Raw genomic sequence first — 23,868 nt, 5'->3', positions numbered from 1 at the left:
CTCTTGACTAAACATTTTTTTCTCTCTTAGAATTTCTTTATCTGAAGCACACGCTAGACTAAGTTTAAGGACTAAGGTGCTCAAAGAAGATGTCTTAATTGCAGTTTTATTATTTGAAACATCTCTGACACTGAAATATGGTAATCAGTTACTCCAAATTATATAATTTTCTTTATTAAAATTTTCCAGATAGTGGTATAAATATTCATAAGTGCACACTAAATGTTATCTAAAAACCAATGAAATAAAGCCATAAAATGATAAAGATTTATTATGACAATTTGAAACATCACTATCTGACTCTAAGGTCCTTATTATAAACAAAGTTTTATATTGCTACAAGTCTGTGAATTTGCTTAATAAAACATTTACATTTTTAAAAAATTTATTTAAATGTTTTGCATGATAATACATGTATAACCCAGACCGAATTACTTGCCAGCTCTGGGAGGGAGGAGGGAAGAAGGGAGGGAGACAATATGGATCATGTAATGTGGGAAAACTTATGTGGAAACTTATTAAAATAAAAAAATGTAATGTATTTAACACACATATGTAGGCCAAAAGTTAGACAAAGATAGTGAAATAACTTACAGTGCACCTAGTGTATACCACTTTCTGTGCTCTATTTGAGTGGCTACAGTATTGACTCTTTAACATGATTTACTATAAAAAATTCAAATAGAACAATGAGTAGATAAGCATTTCATCCTCATAAATTTCTCAGAGAAATATTTTGATAAAAGGCAATAGTTTATATTTAATCCATAATGGTAATTTGGAATTCTTTGGAGTTTGCATTAGTGCTACTACTACATCAAGTATAAATCTGTCCCTCCAACTTCCACCCACTGCTTCTAGTTTGCCCATCTGAGGTAAAGCAGAGCAAGTGACATGATCTTATATTATTTCGTGATTAATTTGCACCAAAAGTTGCCTCTCAACCCAAACTAAAACTTTCCTGTAATTTCCTTCACTATCCAATTTTTTTGGGTGTCAAGTAACAAATTTGGGTGAGGGGGGTCTAGATGCGACCTGATTTTACTGGTCTAAGTGAACATCCTGTAATTAAACTCCCTCAACCAGTGAAAATCGTGCTCTGTGCCCCTTATTACATGGAGCTGCCTCTGATACAGAAGAGGTGATTATTGGTATCGTCTATCCAAGGTCAAAGCTACTGATATACATTCCACCCACCCACCTCTGTCACATCACTACAATGAATAGTGTACTTGGAAAAGGGTATCTAGTTAAACAAATTTCCATTTAAGGAGCATCTTTATAACTCCCAAAAGCCTTACACTATCATTTCTTTTCTTTGTTTAGGGGCTGCTATATTTTGTCTACCTCCAAATGCAGTATTTCCATTTGAACTCTGTAGTGAAGAAGATTTAGAGCAAAGGGATGCTTACCTAACTCAGTGCCAGCAACAACTTCAAGAGTTTATCACAGCATATGGATCACCTACTGCTACAAGCAAAGAATAGTATTTATTGTTTGGGAAAAGTATTTTTGGCAAGTGGACTCAATTACTAGGATGGGAAACTCCACCCCGCCAACTATAAAAGGTGGTAGTTTGTAGTTGTAAAGAAAAATGTGTCACTAAAAAAATACTACAACGCATGCCCAGCTTTGAGAACAAAGTAAAAATTGTACTTCAAACGTTAGTTGACCAAATCCCAATTCTAAGGAGACCCAAAGATGGCATGGTATGACAAGAAAATTACAACTGGCAAAAGTCAAGGAATAATAGGGTTACTACGTTACCCTATAAGGGAAATATTTCTGGGTAGTATGCTTTGGTAGGGAATTAAATGGATGAAAATACAGTTAGTGTTTAATGCTGGGAAATGATTTTGTTTTAAAAAGTGTAATTTATGGTCTCTGCCACAAGATGGAAACATTAAAAAAATGAAATGACTCCACTTTATATTGGCATGAATTTCAAATTTATCTTCGAAATTATAAAATTGATGACAGGGCACAAATTCATGAAGCTTAAAATTGGTGGAATTTTCAGGCATGATTGCTAGCTGGAGTACTGAACAAATGGATTAAGATCTTAGTTCTAGGTGATGTCAGGTTCTCAAAAATCATTCAACAGGTAGATGAACCAGCAAAGACAAAAAAAAAAGTCATTATTAAAGCACTAGGGGATTTAATAAAGCTTTAAATTTACTAAAAAGGCCTTCAATAACTATATGACTCTGAATCTAATTATGGCTGTATTTAGAAAATTAAGCCAAATTATGGTAACCTTCTGTTTTTCTTATTTTCTGGGATTATTTGGAATCTAACCTGAGATTTCATTGCCAGAGAATTCCTAAAGATCTTCCCAGTTTCAAAGACTGGTTTCTATGTAGTTATTGATGTCTCTACATTTTCAGATTTTTTTTGTTTTGTTTTTTTTTTTCCATTTAGAATATTTTCCCATAGTTACATGATTCATGTTCTTTCCCTCTCCCCCACACCCCACGCCCTCCCCGTAGCCAATGCACAATTCCACTGGGTTTTACATGTATAATTGATCAAGACCTATTTCCATATTATTGATAGTTGGACTAGAGCAGTGATGGGCAAACTACAGCCTGTGGGCCAGATGAGGCCCCCTGAAATGTTCTATCCAGCTGTGTGATGTTATTCCTAATCTGACGAAGACAGTAAGATACAATGAAACTTGGAAAGAGTTGCCTTAGAAACAGACTGACAGATGAGCATTTCCTTTCCTTTGGCCCCCTCTTTAAAAAGTTTGCCCATCACTGCACTAGAGTTATGATTTAATATCTACATCCCCAATAATATCCCCATCAGCCCATGTGTTCAAGCAGTTGTTTTTCTTCTGTTTCCACTCCTGCAGTTCTTCCTCTGAATGTGGGTAGTGTTCTTTTCCATAAGTCCCTCAGAATTGTCCTGGGTCATTGCATTGCTGCTAGTAAAAAAGTCTATTACATTCGATTTTACCAGTGTTATCGGTCTCTGTGTACAATGTTCTTCTGGCTCTGCTCCTTTCGCTCTGCATCAATTCCTGGAGGACATTCCAGTTCACATGGAATTCCTCCAGTTCTTTATTCCTTTGAGCACAATAGTATTCCATCACCAGCATATACCAGTTTGTTCAGCCATTCCCCAATTGAAGGGCATACCCTGGTTTTCCAATTTTTGCCACCACAAAGAGTGCGGCTATAAATATTTTTGTACAAGTCTACTTATAATCTATGATCTCTTTGTTGTACAAATCCAACAATGGTATGGCTGGATCAAAGGGCAGGCATTCTTTTATAGCCCTTTGAGCATGATTCCAAATTGTCAGCCAGAATGGTTAGATCAGTTCACAACTCCACCAGCAATGCACTAATGTCCCAATCTTGCCACATCCCCTCCAGCATTCATTACTTTCCTTTGCTGTCATTTTAGCCAATCTGCTAGGTGAGGTGATACCTCAGAGTTGTTTGATTTGCATTTCTCCAATTATAAGAGATTTAGAACACTTTTTCATGTCTTTGTTGATAGTTTTGATTTATCTGAAAATTACCTATTCATGTCCCTTGCCCATTTATCAATTGGGGAATGGCTTGATTTTTTGTAAAATTGATTTAGCTTGAAATAGAGTAATAGGGGAATCTGGAATTCTTGATGACAGTTATACACTCAACTTAGCCAGGGAAACTAATTAAATATTTGTGAGTCCTTTGGGGTTATAATGAGACAGTAAGAAGCAACATAAAAGGATTTTAATAATTAAAGTAGGGCAAGTGGGAATGGGGCATGCTACTTTTAACCACTATAGGAGGGAAGATAGAGGGGTTTAGGTGGTCCAGGAAATCAGGGCAGGGAAGATAAAACTTACACTACACTACACTAAATACAAGTTTGACAGGGTTTGGGGATTTCACTAATTGCTCCCACGATGTTCTCTGCTGTCCCAGGGTCCAGAATGTTGGTACAGTCCACTAACTCCACTGGATCACTCCAATAGGCTGTTACAGACCTGGATGGAGGTCCACCCTCCAAAGCTGCTGATCCAGACTTATTTCATAGTTCAAGTGGGGTTTCTTCAGTGAGATCAGAGCACAAGCTCCTCTACCAGTGGCAAAACTCCCAACTGTCCCAGAGTTCAAAAGTTCTGTGCCCTTTCTGCCACATTCCAAAAGCCCTCGGAATGTTCAACTCGAGCTTGCATTTTCGAATATACTTTTCTAAATTTTACACTTACCTTGACTTATTCCTTATTACAAGCTCCTTATATATTTTAGTAATTAGACCTTTGTAAGCGTTTTGTTATATTTTTTTCCTGATTTGTTGCTTCCCTTCCAATTTTGGTTGCATTGGTTTTGTTTGTACAAAACCTTTTTAATGTAATAAAAAATATTTTACATTTCATAACTTTTTCTAAATCTTGCTTCATTTTAAAATCTTTCCTTTCCCAAAGATCTGACAAGTATACTATTCTGTGTTCACCTAATTTATAGTTTCCTTCTTTATATTCAAGTTATTCACCCATTCTGAATTTATCTTGGTATAGGGTGTGAGATGTTGATCTAAACCGAATCTCTCCCATACTGGCTTCCAATTTTCCCAGCAGTTTTTGTCAAATAGTGGATTCATGTCCCAAAAGTTCCAGAATAGCAAGAATATTGTTTTCTTAAATGAGCAATGCAAATAGAATGGGAGGCAGTTCAAGAAAACTGGGTAAGATTTAAACAAACAAAAAAAGAGGGACTTAATGAGATGAAAAACAGGTGGCTCAGGGGAGATATCCAGGCCTAAAGGTGGGAGGATGCCAAGTTCAAATCTGGTCAAGACACTTTAACTCCCATTGCTTACAAGCAAGTAAATTATTGGGAAAAGAACACAATAAGGCTATATATCATCACTTTATTTAACTTATATGCAGAGTACAGCATGTTAAATGCCAGGCTAGCTGAATCAAAAGCCAGAATTACAGTCAATGGGAGAACTATGGCCAAACTCAAACATGAAGATAATTCCGATGATAGCTGAGGATGAAATGGACAAGTGTTATATCACTAGGAACTTAGTAAGACAGAAAGGGGCTGGCCCAGAAGAGTAAGACACAACTGAACAGCAATAGCACAGTTGATTGAAGATAATAATGTGGTCTATCTACGTGATCACATTCAAGGTCAAAACTGAGTTTCTTTGTCTTCTTCCCACTGCATCTCTGTGGTTACATATTTTCCTCAAGAGCTGAAAAAGTTTGTGAGGGAAACATTAAATTGGCAATGAATTCTATAGTAGAAACATTTTCCAAGTTTAAAATGTATGTATCACATTAAAAAACCTACAAAACAATTTCAAACTACAAGGTATGTCAAATAGGGGAAGAGGATATAATAACTGGAACAGTCAAGGAAAACAATGGACAATCGCTTGAGAACAGCAAGAATGGAGGTGTTGCTATACTGGAGTATGCAGAAGCTACCAGGTTCTGAAAGCCAAACACAATTTATATTGGATCCTGGAAGCCATAGGGAGCCACTGGATTTGAAAAGGATATAGGGCAGGGGTCGGCAATGTATGGCTCGAGCCATATCTGGATCTTGAAGGCCAGATATGGCTCTTTCTGCAGAAGCCATAGTTTTTTTTCAGGCGCTGTTACAGGAGCGCACTGCACTGTGAGCACTGTATGGCTCAAGAAATTACATTTTAAAAAATGTTTATGGCTCACGGCCAAAGATTGCTGACCCCTGATATAGGGGAAAGGTGTGCCTCAATACTTTACCAAGGACCAAAGCTATTAAGAGTAGTCCAGGCATTAGGTGACAAAGACCTGCCCAAAGGTGGTGGCAGTGTCAAGCCTGGCCACTACAGATTCCCCATTTAACCCCATCCCTACTCCTCTAGGCCTGTATCTCAAAGGAATACTTTCCCATGTTATATCAGTAAAATTCTAGTCCAACAAGACCTTATAGATGAAAGGTTAAGAACCTAAAAATTGTTATCTTAACCACTGTGGACATGAAACAAAACTGCCATCAAGCCCTTCATTAAAATAGTCATACTGGTAAAGAAATGTGTCAAGTTATTAGATATGTATATAAAAAATTGGACAAATCATCAAAATGAACACTATAAAGACAATTACTGTTTGTGCTTTTGCTGGGATTCAGATTTATAGGTCATCAAAATGTTCAGTAGGGTAAACGGCAAAAACTTGTCAAATCATCATTAAACCAGCAAAGTTGCTTCTCTGAAATATTAATTTAAAAACCAATTCTATAACTTAAGTCAAAATTACCTCATGCTGTGTGACCCTGGGCAAGTCACTTGACCCCCATTTCCCCCCCCTTACTCTTCCACCAAGGAACCAATACACAGAAGTTAAGGGTTAAAAAAAAAAAATTACCTCATGAATTCTTGAACTGAACACTTGTACACCACACCCAAAGTGTTGATTCAGACCTGCACCCATTCAGGCACTGGCAGTTTCAGAAATTTCTGCTGGAATAAAAATGTTATGTCAATACTCCATAACACAACCCTTTCCTGCTAATTATAAAATGTCTCCAGTTTACAAATTGCATGTTTTACCCACAAGTTATCTGTTCTTTTTTATATACTAAAAAATTCACAAGGTCTATGGACCAGTACAACTCCCTCAGTTTGTAATGAGGAAATAAGCTCAAAATTCAGTTTGCTATGATGCAGTTAATTATCCAAAGACACTGATTGAAAGGTTTGCAAAGTACTCCAGACTATTATCCCATTTGGTCTTACAAGGTAATCCAAGGCAAGATTTTTTAAAGTGTCCTTTTCTATTATACCACCACACCACAACATTATATTGAATACAACATGATACACATAATCTAAAAATTCAAATTGTCTTTTACTTTTGACTTACCTGCTAAAATAAAACTGAAATCGGAATCTTGTCAACGTACAGATTTGGATATCCATCCAAAACTACCTATAGTCTCAGGAAAGAAAAAGTATACATATTTAGAAAATGTTATTTCTGCTATTTACATGTAGTAAATAATTTAAAGTTACTGGTAGCTCAGTCTTTAGATTTACATCAAAGTAAAATTCAGTTGGGTAAACGGCAATTAAGGTAGAATTAAGTCATCATAGTACCAGTCACTATTAAAACTATTTTTTGTTAGGCAGAATACAAAAAATTGAGGGATTACATTCCTACCAAAGTTAATACAAACAATAGCTACACCAAGAACAAAAAACAGAAGTATCCAACTTACTACTGGTTACCTTCCTTGTTCATCCATGACTCTTGCTTAAGACACTTGATTCTTCCTTAATATTTTCTCATTTTCATGCCTTTTAAACCTAGAAATTCAAATAAGATTTCCTTTTAAATTAGCATATCCTAGTTCATTTATTCTAGACATTTCCAATGTTATCACATTAAGTCTTAATTTGCTTAAAAAGTTTGTGGATCCCTAGGGGATATTGAAGGTTTGAGAAGGAAAATGCTAGTCAGATCTGTGGCTGGAGATCACTTTGGCTACAGTAAATAATGACTGGTGGCAGGAAGGGCCATAGTCTCAGTCCAAGGAGTACCAGAATAAATTGAGTCAAATAAGTATATTTACTCCAGAAGGCTCCAGACCTGTGATCCAGTGCTCAAGTCTGAAGTGCTACTATTATTACCGCATGCAGTTGGGAACAAGTAAGTCACATAAAAGGTATGATGGTGAAAGTATATGTGTATTAGATGCCTTCCAGATCTAAATTGTAGCAAAATTTGAAAGGGGAGTGATAAGGACTTGTTCTATTAACCCAGTTCCATGGCAAAACTAGAATGGAATTAAGGTAATTTAGGGTTACAGTTGTTAAGTGTTAAGAGATCCAGGTCATTTAATCTGTCTTTTCTCATTATACAGATGAGGGGTGGACAAATTAAGTTACCTCCTAAAGGAAAGGATATAGGATCTGACAATTAAGAGCTGAGTAGAATGGACTGTCTGAGTTGGGTGATGGGGTCTCCATTATAAGCCTTCATGGTCAGATATGGATTGGACAATGAAGTCTGGTGCAATTCAAATTCTGTATATGTAGTAGGAAAACCACTTTCTAATATATAGACAAGCTTGTTTCCTGTAGGGTACTGTTTAAATTGTCTAAGAAAAAAAATTTTATATATTAAGCCAAAGTATGATTAACAAAAGAAAATTCCAAATAGCTGTATATGGGAATAGACACGTGGCACAACAGAATTTTAATTACCTCAATAGATTTAACAGCATGCAGCATTTTTGGCTCAGATCCTGGGCAAAATCTCTTCATTTCCTTAAAAGGGGGGGAAAAATACCATTTTTAAAAGTTTGAATTGTCTTGAGTTGACAGTTTATTCAAGCTAATCACGGCACATCAGATTTTCAAGTTACCTCAATGATGCACTCAGTTGGGTAAACGGCATTTTTTTTAAAAAAATAAATCATCATTATGCCATGAGGGTTGAACCTTATTTGTTTAGATCTGAGATATTTAGTTTTATAACGGAAATGTCATTCTACCATAAGCAGGAAAGTGGTTGGAGTTCATAAAGAAATAAACTACATTCCTTAAGTATTGATTTTTTAAAGAACATGTTCCTAATGAGTAGCCAAGCTATTGCTTTTCTGTTCAAAGGATTGAGACTAACTTAAAGGCGGGATCTACAACGTTCAGTTTGTACACCTCAACATAACTAGTATCATTCCTGTATTTTCAGTTTAAGTTACATTGGGGTATACTTTCCCATGACTGACACACACAAACTCAGATGAAACCCTATAGAATTAAGTCCCAAACTGCTATTAAAAGCAGGATCAAATGGAGTAAAGGGCATGGTCAGAAGTGATCAAGTCCTCTATGCCCAATATAACGGGGAAAAGAAATTACTTGAATTAGAAGTAGTTATTGAAAATGATTTATTTATGAAACCATTCAGAATTGATTTCTAAGTATAACATTCTTATTTTTAAGACTTGAAAGATAGAAAGTAATTAAACACAATCAATATCATGCTGTGCTCTAATTAGAGAGCTTTAATTGAGTTCCTGAAATTGACTTGTTTGTGCTCATGTTTTATAAAACCTTTTTTTTTTTTTTAATCCTGGGACTCCATTCTAGGAGCATAGGGCCACAACCAGTAGGCAATGGGTCGCTCAGGGTCACCCAGCTGGGAAGTGTCTGAGCCTGGATTTGAACCTAGGACCCTTCATCTCTAGGCCTGGCTCTCAATCCACTGAGCTAGCCCAGCTGCCCCTACTTTAGGTTGCAGTTTCTTTAGCAGATGTAGTTTTTTTTTACAGGGTGGGGTTGCTAGCCCCACGCCCAATCCTCCTCCTTTTTCATGCGGGCTAGGGACAGTCCTTAACCCAGGAGTGGTAAGTTTTATAAAACTTTAGCAGACTGAAAATTACCAATGTAAATAGCACAAGGCAATCAGATTAATAGAAGATTTTGAGTCAAACAGCACAGACTAACTATAAATGGCAAATATTTGCACTGACTTGGTGGGTCAAGAGTGCCCGGTCTGGGGTCAGGAAGACTCATCTTCCCAAGTTCAAATCTGGCCTCAGATACATACTGTCTATGTGATCTTATGCAAATCATTTAAACCCTTTTTGCCTGAGTTTCTTCACCTGCAAGTAAGATGGAGAAGGAAATGGCAAACCATTTATATCTTGGCCAAGGGGATGATCAGTCTGACAAGATTTAAGATGTACAGAATCAAGTCAGTTTGCATCTAAAAGTGCAGAAAGCAGCTAGGTAAATAAACTTTTCCTACTGTAATATAACAATTTTTAAAATCTAAACTGAATTACATCAAGATGAATCTCACTAACACTCAACCTTCAGTGTCTTGTATTTGTGCCATCAAATATAATAGGCTATTGAATAAAGCCAAAACGAATGAAAACCCATGATTAACTAGGAAATTCAACATCGTCACATGTAACGTACAGTTCTGGCTCAAAATGCAGCGGATGGGAATGCAAAGAAAGATTAGCTTTCAATGGAGCCAGATTTACTTGAAAGACAAACTAGGCCTCAACGCTGGTAATTCCGCTTACTTAAACTAAGCCTCCCGCAAATTACTGTCATTTTTTAACCAACCATTATCTGGTGGGGCATGTATAATCACTTCCCTGCTTTTAAAGTTTAAATTTAAAAAGAGGACCCACTTGTAAGGTTGGTTGTAGCGAAGCCAACTAACTGCTCAATCCAGCAAACACACACCTAAGGACTGTGTAAGAATAAAAGATAACATGCCTTATGGTACAATACATACAGTTTTTAATGTGCATTAAGGAAAAAATGAATGAAAACAAATATAAAAATTTCAAGTAAAAGAATTTCTCAGTTTATGAAAATCTAAGTTGATCAAAGTCACCGGTGCCTTGCCGGGGCCCGGTGCAGCTGGACCATCCCCCTCTCAGGCCGCGGGGCCTGCCATTGCGCGGATTAAGGCGGACCATGCGCGGTCCCTTCCAGCCCAGGCCTCTGGCTAGTCGGGGGAAGTAGGGTATGGGCTCTGCCCTCCTTCCCTCTCTTCCCGGCGGTGCAACGCCAGCTCCGGCCCAAACCCTCGCGACAACCGCACACTCACGCTGCCACCCACTGTAGGAAAAGCCCCGAAGCATTACTCACTTAAAATACAGTTCCTGCACAGGGCCTAAGTGTGGCCGGAGCGCCCCGAACACTCCAGGGACTCCGCACCACGTGCTGTGTCCGAAGTCGAAAAGAAACATGATGACACGGAGACATCAACGGCGAGAAAGGAAAGAGCGAAGGAAGGACGCCTGCCTTTAAAAGGCGGCTGTGAGCAAGGTACAACCCTTTCCGCTTTTTCCGCTGACGAGGCTCCGCCTTTTCCGGTTGAAAGCGCCCTTTAGGAAAGCCCTTCCTTTTCTAGGCGGACTTTTAGTGGGGAGGGGAGCTGGGCCTGGCTTTGTCTGCGACCCCTAGTTCTGCGCAGGCGCCAACGTGTAATGGCGCGAGAGGCAAGGTATTTTTTAAATGCGGCTGTGCTTGCTTCACTCTTTCCTTTTTCGCTCCTTCCCTCCCTTTATTTTTTTAAACTCCTTCTGATACTGATAGCTTCTCATTTGTGATTCGTGAAGGCTACCAAACTAGTCCTTCCCCAACTCGTTTTAATTAATTGCCCAACATCGCTCTAATAATAGAATTTCATTTCTGCTTCTTACTAAGCTAATTCCTTTACCTCTGTCCTTGCTAACCTTATTCCATGAGTCATCCCCTCTCGCCGCAGAATCTTTGTTTTTTTCCTCTCCACAAAATTTAAATGGTCAGCTTACAAACATACTCGGGTTTCCCTGGTTCTAAAAAAGCCTTTTCTTGGCCCTTCTCCCCCCACAGCTACCAGCACATTTTTTACCCCAACACTACTAAGCTCCTTTTTCTTTCACATTATTCACATTTTTCTAGATTCGATGAGATCTGGCTTCCATTCTCACTGTTTAATTGAAAACTGTTCTCTCAAAATAGTTGACAATGATTTTTCTAAAATATATAGGGAAGGGGGCAGCTGGGTACTATACTATTTTAAGACAAAATAATTTATAACAAGAAGTTTGTTAATGTAAATCAAAAATGATTCAATAATTATCATGAAAAATTATGTTATTTCAAAACATCATATTTTAAAGGAAATGTGTGTTCAAGATTTAGCATCTCAGGGGGCAGCTGGGTAGCTCAGTGGATTGAGAGCCAGACCTAGAGACAGGAGGTCCTGGGTTCAAATCTGACCTCAGACACCTCCCAGCTGTGTGACCCTGGACAGGTCACTTGACCCCCATTGCCCACCCTTACCACTCTTCCACCAAGGAGCCAATACACAGAAGTTAAGGGTTTAAAAAAAATTTTTTTTTAAAGAATTAAAATATATAGGGAACTGGGGGCGGCTGGGTGGCTCAGTGGATTGAAAGCCAGGCCTAGAGATGGGGGGAGGGAAGCGGCCTGGGTTAAAATCTGGCCTCAGATACTTCCCAGCTATGTGACCCTGGGCAAGTCACTTAATCCCTATTGCCTAACCCTTACCACTCTTCTGCCTTGGAACCAATACAAATATACAGTATTGATTCTAAGACAGAAGGCAAGGGTTTAAAAAAAAAGAAAGAAAAATAAAATATAAAGGGAATTGAGTCAAACTTACAAGAATAAGAGCCCAACTGATAATTGGTCAAAGGATTTGTATAGGCAGTTTTCAGAGAAAGAACCAAAACTCTCAATAGCTACATGAACCATACTCTAAATCACTAATAGTTAAAGAAACACAAATTAAAACAACTCTGAGCTACCACCAGATAGCCATCAAATAGATACACTAATGCACTGCTGATAGAGTTATGAATTAGTCCTACATTCTGGAAAGAAATTTGGAGCTATGTTCAAAAAGCAACTATGCTATACTTGTCTAGTAATACCATCTGTACCACAAAGAGAGAAAAAGGAAAAGATTTATATGTTTATACAAAAATAATCATTAGCAGCTCTTTTTTGAAGTGACAAAGAATTCAAAACTAAGAGAATGTTTATCAAATGGGAAATGGTTGATAAATGTATGGTATATAAATAACTAGTTTCAGATAGGGATGGTTAAAAGGGTATGATTTGAGAAAAAAACTAGGAAGGCATATAAACAGATGCAAAGTGAAATGAGCAGAATTAAAAGAATTCATAATTAACAATATTGTTATGGTAATCAACTTTGAAAGACCTAGTAACTCTGATCAACAAAATGACCAACCATAGTTCCAGAGGAGTCATGAGCAAACAGGTTATTCTCCTTCAGAGAGAGAGAGCTGAGATTCAGAGTACAGAGTGAAGCATATTTTCTTCTATTTCTTTCTTTAAGAAACAAATAACCATATATGCAGAAATTGGTTTTGCGTAACTATACATATATATTTTTTAAACCCTTACCCTCCATCTTAGAATCAATAGCAGAAGAATAGTAAAGGCTAGGCCACATACAGAAGATGTACGGATACAGAGAAGTATCAGGCCGAATGCCAAGGATGAAACATTTGCTGTAGTGTAGTGTAGACACTCTGTGCATTATAGGTGACAATTCTATCTATATTAATTTACCCATTTTGGTTTATTAAATACAGTTATATATTACAATTATACATTTTTGTTATTTAAACTATAAATATCACAAAATTCTGTTGTTCGTTTCTCAAAGTGACACACCACCCAAGTTATGCTCAGTTTTTTGGCGCATTTTGGCACACCAGGCTCAAAAGGTTGCCCATCACTGGGCTAGGCAATGGGAATTAAGTGACTTGCTCAGGGTCACATAGCTAGGAAGTGTCTAAGGCAGATTTGAACCTAGGACCTCCCATCTCTAGGCCTGACTTTCAATTCAGTGAGCCACCCAGCTGCCCCCGTAATGGATTTTATTTCATTTTATTTTATTTTTTTGCCTTCTTAGTGAGGAAGGGGACTGAGGGAGAAAATTTGGAATTGAAAATAAAACTGAATCTTTTTTTAAAAAGGTTACCAGTAACTTCTGTTTCCTCCTACTTTTCCTCATCATTTACTATGGTTGTTCCCCAAGGATTTGTCCTTGACCTTCTTCTCTTGCTTCATTAAACTTTATCCCTTGATAATTTTACTTACTTCCACAGTTTGTACCACAATGATAAAAATGACTCCCAGGACCACATGTCCATTGCTTGCTGACCTTTCTTCTCTGACTGCCTACCTGATGTAGGATAATAGGATTTAGATTTGGAAGGGATTTAGAAGTCATCTTGCTATAAGGTAGAATTTTAATGGGGTTCACCGGAACCCCAAGAAGGCAGGGTCGGTTGAAGACCATTGGAGCCAAGATATAAAAGGGGACAAAACCCCAAGCTAAGGAGTTGGTTTTGGGGAGCTGAAAGGAGGAGGAGGTGTTAACCTGCTATCTCCTGGATCAAGCAAACTCAAACCATTACTGATCCTTGGCATCTGTTCTTGTGACCATCTTTGAGTTCCTGCCAAGTCTGACCCTGCACTCAAAGACTGCTGAGAGATATCAGAGACTCATTTAGGAACCAATTTCTCTATCTTTAACATCAACAGACACCTTCAATAATCCCACTTATCATCATTTAATTCATCTTAGAAACCATTAGGAAGGAAGGCCTAGTGGACAGAGGGGAAGATAAATTGAGGTTTGGGGCTTTTGCCCTGGCCAGATTCAAAGACTTATTAGACTTCAGTAGATATTCAATAGAGATCTCCCATATCCTCTTTCCTTCATCCTTCTTCCCTTCCCTCTATTTCCAGTCTGTTATTAAAACATTTATATCAGTTCAGATAGCATTTGATTCATCCAACCAAGAATTTAAGAGGAGAACAAGCCATAGACTTACCAGAGAAGCTCCCAACATTTTCAACTGAAATTCAGTTAGGCAGGGAAGGGTTGTGAATAAGTTTATCAGGCTATCTCAGTCTGTTTATATCACAGGCAAAAGACCTCTCTCTCTACTGGGAAACATTTCCCTCTTCCAATCCTGTGTATAAGGAGTGTATCAATCCACTCTATATAGGGAAGCCATTAGTATATATCCCCAAAAGTAATTCAGCAGGCTCTTGAGTTGATCTGTGAGGGGGTTCCAACTGGCTCTGCTTCACTTTCCTCACCCATCCCACACTCTAGGAGCCTGTTGTTTTTATATTACCCAAACCCTTATAAATGAGGAAACTTTAGCCTAGAGAAGTCCAATGATTTATTCTCATTACAAAGGTAATAGCAGTGCTGAGATTCCAACACCATGTCCTCTAACTCCAAACCCTTCTTTCTAATATGCAACGCTGCTTCTTTATGTGGAGATTGCCTAAATGGCGCTGTAGTGCATGGAGCATTGGTCCTGAGGACAAGAAAACTTAAATTCAAATCTAGCTTCAGACATCTACTTATGTGATCCAGGCTAAATCACACATCCTCTGCCTGCCACCACTTCTTCAAATGTAAAATAAGGATAATGATAGTAGCTACCTTCCAGAAATTTTTCAAAGATCTAATGATCTAATATTTGTAAAGCCCTTAGCACAGTGCCTGGCACTTAGTAAATGCCTAATAAAATCTTGTTCCCTTCTCCTTCATCACTTTATGTTCAACAAATGTGATAGACTGGAAAGGACTCTGAATTTGGAGATGAAGAGTTCAAATCCTAGCTCTGGAATTTATAAAACTTTGTGACTTTTGGCAAATCACTTCACTTCCTTGAGGCTCAGTTTTCTCATCCATAAAATTTAGGTGATGAGACTATGATCATATGTCCAAAAAATAGAATGATTTCCTTTCCTATTTTTCCTCCTTCCAGCTTCACTATTTCTGCATCTGGCATCACCATTCACTGAGACTTCCATGTTCAAACCTCAGTATTTTTTTTTATTCATCTATCTACTTCCCCTTTAATTTCCAAATAGATACCAAGCACTGTTATTTCTCACACCTGTGCCCTCTCTTCTCACTGCTGTGTCCCTGGTGCCTCATTACCACATGCCTTCAAATGGTTTTCCCTCCTTCACTTTCTCCTACTTCAATTCATCTTTCACAGTGCTAGAAGACCCATTTTGTGAATGTGTATATTAGTTTCTGAGATTCTACTACTCAAAACACCTCAGTACTTCCTCCTTGCCTTCAAGTCAAGTTCAAAACCCTTTATTATCCAGAATCCTTCACAACCTGGACACTGTATACCTTTTCATCCTCATCTCATATTTCTCTCCCGACATCATCTGTGTTTAAGGCAAACTGAACTACTTTCTCCTGAACTTGCTATGTTCCCTCTTGTTTCTGTGACTATGTTCACAATGTTCCCTGTGACTAGATCTCCACCTTTACATTATTATCTACCTTTTGTCCCTCTTGTCAGTTCTGACCCTCAGACTTCAGACAGTCCTTTGTTTTTCAATCTTCTGATACATTTGTGTTCTATAAATATTTGAATTTGTGTCTTATCCTTCTATAAGACTACAGATTATATGAAAGTAGGAACTCTGTCCCATTTCTTTGTTTACCTCTTCCAATATTTAATTATTTGTCCTCCACACAGTAGGCAATTAATAAATGTTTATCAATCTAAGTGGAATTGACTACGTATTTAGTTAAGTAAGTCAATACTTTGGTAGATATTGCTTTATAGATCAATCTAGGAGAAGGTTTCTCTGCCCCAATCATCAAACCCAGCTTCTATGAAACAAGCAAAACAGACCATTTCCAAGTTTTCAATGCTCCAAATGCCACCCTTTCCCTCTACTTAACAGTCTAATTGCTATTATAGTAATGGTCCACCATTTTGCATAAAGTGAGCTAGATTCTGTCACCCATACAGCTGAGCTGATATAATCATTTTTCTTTTTCACATATTTCTTTAGTTACATTTTGAGTTGTCTCAATCCCTCCCAACCCTACAGTAGAGAAGGTGGACATTTGATATAGATATAAGTGATATAGATATAAGATATAGATATATAGATATAAGAATCATAAAATACATCCTTCCATATATCTCAGTTCTTTCTCTGGGGATGGATAACATTTCCCTTCTAAAGTCCTACATGGTTGATTTGAATGATCATAATACTCATAATTGCTTAGTAATTCACAATTACTCTTTGAACAATTTTGTTATTGCTGTATACAACATTCTTTGGATTCTGCTCATTTTACTCTGCATTATTTTATGGAAGCCTTTCCATGTTTTTCTAAAACTAACCTGTTTATCATTTCTTACAATAGAGTATAATATTCTATAACAATCATATATCACAACTTATTCATGCATATCCCAGTTGGCGAATAGCCTCTTGATTTCCAATTCTTTGCCACCACAAAGAGATCTGCTATAAATATTTTTGAACATACAGGTTCTTTTTTTTTTTTCACCTGACAACTTTGGAAAATAGACCTAATAGTGGTATTGCTAGATCAAAGCATATACATAGTTTTATGACATTTGGGGCATAATTCTAAATTGCTCACCAAAATGATTGGATCAGTTCACAATTTCAACAACAGTACATTAGTGTCCCAATTTTTCCACATGCCTTTTTATCATTTTGTTTACTCTTTCTGTATTTTAGCTTATCTGATAGGGTGAGAGGATACCTCAGAGAATTATTTTTCTTTAAAGGGGCAAATGAAGTATTTTCCATCTTTTACATATTTATGTTTATCATCGCTGATTTTCCAAAAGTGGCTGGGGGGGATATATAGATATGTATATATGTATATGTATATGTGTATGTGTATATGTATACATATATACTGCATAAAGTGAGCGGACAAAGCTCTGGAAAGTAAAAATATATTAAACTCAATTTTATGTCAAAGAATTTTGTCTCTTCTTATCAATCTGTCTCTTGTGTTTGTCTGCTTCTGTTTGTTATTCTGTCTCTGTTGCTATCTGGCTCTCTGTCTTTGTCTCTGTCTTTCTGTCTGTGTCTTTGTGTCTCTCCTTCACAAACACACACCCCATTATATATAGTATTTATTTGTCTTGTGAACTGTTACAGTAGAAACTAGGAATTGTAATGACACATGTAAATCTCATTAGTAAATCAATACCTTTGGCCACCAAGAAAACAGTCTATTTTCATGTTGGTGAATGACTCAAAGAACTCCCTGGTCCCCTAGGTGCCCACAACAACAAGTTGAGCTGTAACTAGAAGGCAGCGGTGCATGATTACTATGGCCTGGTGTTTTCCCTAGTGTAGTATTAAGCATGTCAGAGCAGAGTTAGTAGTACAAGGGCAGAGAAGTGACCCCCAGGCGGAACTGCGTGGCATTTCCATTTAAGATCTTTTTACTTCAGGTGGGATTATTTTAAAACATAATATTGACTTTGAAACATTAATAGCTTTTAGACTTCTCTTCACGGTTAAGGTTTCAAGCCTGTTTAAGATACCTGGGTTTGTCATAAAACAAGGCACTGATTAGACCAAAAGTTAATCCCTAAACAGTCAAGGCACATGAACTTCATGGAGCTCATTTCTAGAAAAAATTACCCACAGGACTTGTGATTTCCAACTGGCCATAAAATTATGCCATTATGGCTTGTGTAGCCAATGTGACAGACAAACTTGAATGAACTCTACCTTTCCATTAAACTTTTACTTAAACAAGATTAACTTTACAGACAATTATTTAACACCAATAGAGCATACAAATGAAAGCTACTCAAGGAATATCAGTGATCTTGGGATCTCAGAAAGTGGAAGTAATTTGAAAACTAAACTTGGGAATTTTCCTCTTAGGATTAAATCTAGATCATGCTGAGAAATTATCAGCCCAGTAAATGTATCAAATCTCATAAAAATGATTCTTTTGGGGTAAATTTTTACCAGTCTTATACTTTAAAAGGACAATGAACATAGTGTTCTTAAAGGTCTCTGAGGGAAATATTGGTGATTGGCAGGGAATATATTAACTGAGAGGAATAGTTAACTCCAGGGCATAATATTGTAATTACAGCTGTGCAGTGGACTCATTTGAATATTTCCAATGTGCACATGTTTATACACATACCTTTATGTGTATGTATGTGCATGTGTAACCTTTTTGTCCAAGATCCCCCAACACAAGGGATCCCTTTTACCTTTCAAGGATATCATACTTCTCTTGAGTCAAACTCTTCCTCACTCAGAAACCAAGAAAAATCTTTCCACGGGACAGCCAAGTAGGCCAATCTGACTCCCTCCATTCAAACCTCCTAAAATGTAGGCTGCTATGGACCTAAGGGATGGTTTACTAAAAGAAAAGTAGTCTAATTATTGTTAGCTATAACTCGACAGTAGGATCAATGTAATCCAGAATCCCATGGCCCTGGAGTTAACCATCTCTAATTTATTCCACTTTTCACCCAGACCTTTCCCCCCTACAACAGCCTTTTGGGGAGTGATGTGGGCTCATAGGGTCTAGATCAGTGGTTCCCAAACTTTTTTGGCCTACCACCCCCTTTCCAGAAAAAATATTACTTAGTCCCCTGTAAATTTAATAGCAATTAATAGGAAAGATAAATGCACCTGTGGCCATCACTGCTTCCCTGGAGCACTGCAGCACCCACCAGGGGGCAGTAGTACCCACTTTGGGAATCACTCCTCTAGAGCGACACCTTCAGCTAACGGAAAGGGTTCCCTAAAAGTTGGCTGCTTCCCCTCCCTTGTACTGCTCTCCCTTTAGCTCTCACTAAAGAGTGCTTTCAAGCCAGCTAGGTGGCTGAGAAGATAGAGAGCCAGACCTGGAGATAGCCACCTGGGTTCAAGAGACTTCCAAGCTGTGTGACCCTGGGCGAGTCACTTAAACCCAATTGCCTAGCCCTTGCTGCTCTTCTGTCTTAGAACCAATTTACAGTATTGATTCTGAGACAGAAGATAAAGGTTGTTGGTTTTTTTTTAAATGTATATCAAGTGCTTTAAGGATCTTAAAATGCTATATAAATGTCATGTATTATCACTAATAACAACCATTTGGCTCAACCCCTCAGTACTTTCTGACTCTTTCTTCTTCCTTCTGCTATCCACAGTCACCAAGACCTATAGATTATTCCTTTTAATATGTCTTACATCGGACATTTCCTTTTCATTAATATCAGTTGAGTTCAGACTCTTCCCACCTTGTGCCTAAACTGCCGTGATACATTTCTCACTGCCCTCCTTGCCTTCTGTACTGACCAGTCCTTCTTGCACCTCATCAGATCAGTTTTCCTAAAAGACTTTTCCTTGTGGCACTTTTCTACTCACAACTCTCTTTGCTTACAAGATAAGTGGCCTCTGCCAGATAACATTTAAAGCATTCTGTCATTCCATTCTTTTTTTTTTTTTTTACTAGCATATTGTCTGATCTGTGCTTCAGAGGGTGGATATCACAGCTGACATTCTTCATGAATAGAGTGCCTGTCATTTGTCCCAGGAACCCAGAATGGGGAATACTTAACTCCAACCATCAGGAATGAGTTGCTTCTCAAAAATCATATCTTCAAACTCATCAGCATTGAACTTGGTGGTACCCAGATTCTTGGAGATGTGGATTTTCTGGAATCCAGGGAATCTGAACATGGCCTTGCACAAAGCATAAATGTGAAATGGGGAAATTGAAGGGAATAAGCATTTATATAGCACTTGCGTGTTCCCGGCACTGTGCTAAGTGCTTTACAAATATAATTTCACATGAGTGCTTTAGAAATGTTAGTTTTTATTGTTATTACATTTGATTCTCAAAACAACCACCTAAGGTAATTAACCAATTGGTAAATATTTATTAAGTGACCACAAAGTGCTGGGTACCATAGGGATAGAAAAAAGAGGCAAAAGACAGTCTCTGCCCTCAAGGTGCTTATAATCTAATGGAAGTTGGTGCTATTATCATCCCCATTTTACAGTTGAGGAAACTGGGACAAACAGGTTAAATGACTTGTCCAGGTTCACACAGCTAGTAAACATCAGAAGTCAGATTAGAATTCAGGTCTTCCTGACTCTATGTCCATCATTCTATCCACTTCAACACCTAGTTGCTCTAGGAATCTACATCACAAATAAATCACTTGTGGAGTTTTCCATTAGATAAACAGCTAAATGAAAAGGAATCATACAAAGAAGACAGAGCCAGAAAGGAAGGTCTAGTTTGTGGAAAGCTCATGTAATCCAGAACCCAAAAGACCATGGCTCAGCTCCTGACTCTGTTACTCACTAAGTGACCTTGGAAATCATTTAGCCTCATTAGGCTTATTTTTTCATCTATAAAATTGGGAATGGTGGTGGTGGTGAGTAGAGAGTTTATTTCATTGTCTAAGGTTTCTTTCAACTCTAAATTTTATGATAGGTGTGATTATGGCTAGTGTATAAGGGACTGAGAAGTCAAAGATCATCTCTTCTAAACCCTTTGATTTATATAAGAAGAAACTGAGGCTGAAAATTAAGTGACTTGCTCAAGATTAGGGAGTCAGTGTCAGAGCTAGGACTTGATACCAGTTTGATGCTCAGATCTCCTGACACTCTAGTCTCCTGTCTCCCAAGCCCCCCACATCCCCAATTTTGAGCAATTATATCATAGATTCCCTCATGGTAGCTATTCAATATGAATAATTTAGATCTGATTTTCCAGGAGATGGAAGAACAAGAGGTCATAGTGATGTTTAACTATTTACTACTCCCCTCAAAAGCAACAAGGAAAATGAAAAAAAAAAAAAGATTAATGGATTCTATGATTCTAATTCTGCCTTCCCTTGGAAGATAAATGAACTTGGGACTGCCTCTTTAGGGACTCTCTCTGACATTGCAGTGTTCCACCTCTATGTCAGGGACCCATACCCTCCTCTAGCCCCATAATGCCATTCTGTGGCTTAGATTCCACTTTGGAGAGAAACAAACTAGGGATTATTAGGGAGGAAACTCCTCACATTCTGGTGAAGGTCTCTTCAATCTAAGGACCTATACTGGGCAGCTTTCCACCACTGACTTAAGTAATGATCTTGGGATTCCTAGAGAAGCAACTTCCTTTCCTGCATTCCAGTGAGTTCCTTACTTATTCTGGGATCCCATAAAGGCTTCCATCAAAACTGAATTCTCTGAATAACCCAAGGTAACTAGGGGAGGCAAATCCAGTTTTTGTTGTTGTTGTTTTTGCTCTTTCCACATTGTGACTCAGTTCTCTACTGTTTAGGAGGCCACATACATGATTTTTTTCCCTAAAAGTCTGGCATAACCTATAAACTCTCCTCTTTCTCTCTAGAAAGCTATGTGGTAACTTTTCAGAAATTTGACATCCAGAAAGTACTCCCTTTTCTATCCAGAAGTCTAATTATATGGCTCTGACTGTACTACAGCCATATGTTTGAGAGACCCCTCCACTGCCTCTTTTCAGTCCTGGTAGATGAGTGCAATCTTCCTTTCTATAGTTTGATCCAGACACTCAGACTCAAGATCTGGTAACTCCACCATTACTCCTAATTATTGTTATCTCTTGGGCCAAGAGGTTCTGCCATTTCTCCCTGGTGACAACTATGGTGGCAATAGGGAGAATCCCATGCCAATGCAGAGACCAAAATTTGGTCTCCAGTTTCTGTTTTTATGAAGTCAAATGACTCATAGTCTTTCACAATTATTCTGTATAAAAATTTAAAAACAAGTTGATATTCTCAGTCACCATTGCCCTTGGCTGTCATGTCCCACTGCTTATCAAGAAGACAGAGTGTTTGATGATTTAGGTGAGTTCTCCCAGAGAGGGAACAGAGCATAGAAATCTGTGCCTACTGTCAATCATTAAGTATAAAAGCTAATCAATAGGAAACATTCTAGCTACATATTAACACTACACAGCATTCCTGTATATAAAGCAAATCCCTACATTCAGTTTCTTCCTTCAGCTAACAAATCAAGCAAAAGCAATAGATGTCGCTATCATTTCTCTGGCGAAGCTTTTGACTTTGTTCCAAACTTGTCGGTTAAATAAGGAAATAGAAAGTTACCATAATTGTATTTTCATAGAGGTTGGGAGATGGATTAGCCAGTTTATTTAGATGCCTGGTAGATGACTGCAAAATATCTTTATATGTCTAAAAGTCTTGATTGGGTTAAGAAACTCTCCAAATAGTCTGTAAATATCACCAAGAGTGACTTGAATATAAGAAATGGTATAAAAGATATTGTCAAGCTTAGTTATCCCTAGCAATACAGTGATCCAAGAAAATCCTCAAGGACTGGTGATAAAAAATGTCATCTGCTTCCAGAGAAAGAACTGATGGAGTCTGAATACAGACTGAGACATACTATGTTTCATTTATTTATTTTTCTTTTGTTTGAGTTCTCTTTTACAATATGCCTAATACAGAAAGATATTTTACACTATTTACACATATAACATCTATATCAGATTGCTTGCCATATCAGGGAATGGGAAGGGAAGGGGAAAATTTGGTTCAAACTTAAAAAGAAACATGAATTAAATTTTTTTCATGTAGTTAAGGAAGAAAAGAAATTATTTTTTAAAATATTGTTAAGGAAGTGAAAGAGGAGGTAGACTAGTCATAAAGCAAGAACATAGGATAATAGGACAATATCCTGAAGGATATCCCAGTTTTCAGGAAGTGGTTAAAGACTCAGAGGTGGGCTTTTAGAGCATTGGAGTAGATTCTTTAAGGAGGATGACATGGACAAGAATTATATACAATAAGAGGGAATAGAATGATAATGATCAGTACCAGGGGAAGGAATAGCCATGCTGATAACTACCTGGCTGCATTAGAATATTAAAAGATATTTTAGGGAGCAGCTAGGTGGCTCAGAGGATAGAGTACCAGGTCTATAGAAGGAAAATCCTGGGTTTAAATATGACCTGAGATACTTTCTAGATGTGTGACCCTGGGCAAGTTATTTAACCCCCACTGCCAAGCCCTTAATTCTCTTCTGCTTTGAAACCAATACACAGTATTGATTCTAAGATGGAAGGTAAGTGTTTTTTTAAAAAAAAAAAGGCACTTAAAATGGTAGTGCATCTGTTTTGTTCTCTGCAGAAATAACTTGGTAAATATGTGTGAAGAATATGAATATTTTCATTCCTGTGAAATCTGGCATCCACAAATTTCTAAATTAAATTCAATGGTACTTTAAAATTTCAACATAGCTTAGCATAATGGAAAGAACTTGGATTTAGAGTCAGGAGGTTCAAAGCCTGGCTCTGACATTTACTAGTTGTATAGCTATGGAATGGTATTTCTCTCTGAGATTCAGTTTCTCAGTCTGTAAAATGGGAGCACTCGTACTAGTTTACCTTCTAGATATCAGTCTGAAAAATCACAGAACCACAAAAACAGTTACAAAAAAACAAGTTTTTAATCAGGACAAAGAAGACAATGCTCTTATGGCCACCATATTGAGTCA

General features: G+C 37.6%; 1 protein-coding gene, 1 long non-coding RNA gene and 1 other non-coding gene across 4 annotated transcripts in view; 1 reads left to right on the top strand and 2 right to left on the bottom strand.

The window, feature by feature from the left end:
- Positions 1-2,397, top strand: part of MCMDC2 (minichromosome maintenance domain containing 2) — a 31,863-nt gene extending 29,466 nt beyond the window's left edge. Inside the window, exons 13-14 of the mRNA XM_044657978.1 lie at positions 31-140; positions 1,327-2,397. Of these exons, the coding sequence (XP_044513913.1) occupies positions 31-140; positions 1,327-1,487 (271 nt within the window). The 3' untranslated portion in view covers positions 1,488-2,397. The remainder of the gene's footprint in view (positions 1-30; positions 141-1,326) is intronic.
- A 2,464-nt stretch (positions 2,398-4,861) lies between these two features.
- On the bottom strand, positions 4,862-10,754 carry LOC123231679. 2 transcript variants are annotated; one of them, XR_006505117.1, is made up of 6 exons: positions 10,621-10,754; positions 8,209-8,271; positions 7,221-7,308; positions 6,866-6,938; positions 6,368-6,462; positions 4,862-5,208 (listed from the first exon to the last, which is right to left on the bottom strand). It is a non-coding gene; the product is annotated as an uncharacterized LOC123231679 (long non-coding RNA). The 2 variants fall into 2 exon arrangements; XR_006505118.1 differs by having other exon boundaries at positions 6,368-6,459.
- On the bottom strand, positions 7,013-7,102 carry LOC123232802. The gene has a single exon (XR_006505305.1). It is a non-coding gene; the product is annotated as a small nucleolar RNA SNORD87 (small nucleolar RNA).
- Positions 10,755-23,868: the final 13,114 nt, after the last annotated feature.

This window comes from Gracilinanus agilis, chromosome 1 (genome assembly GCF_016433145.1).
Source record: "Gracilinanus agilis isolate LMUSP501 chromosome 1, AgileGrace, whole genome shotgun sequence".
NCBI lineage: Eukaryota > Metazoa > Chordata > Mammalia > Didelphimorphia > Didelphidae > Gracilinanus > Gracilinanus agilis.
This window is presented reverse-complemented; position numbering and strand designations above follow the sequence as displayed.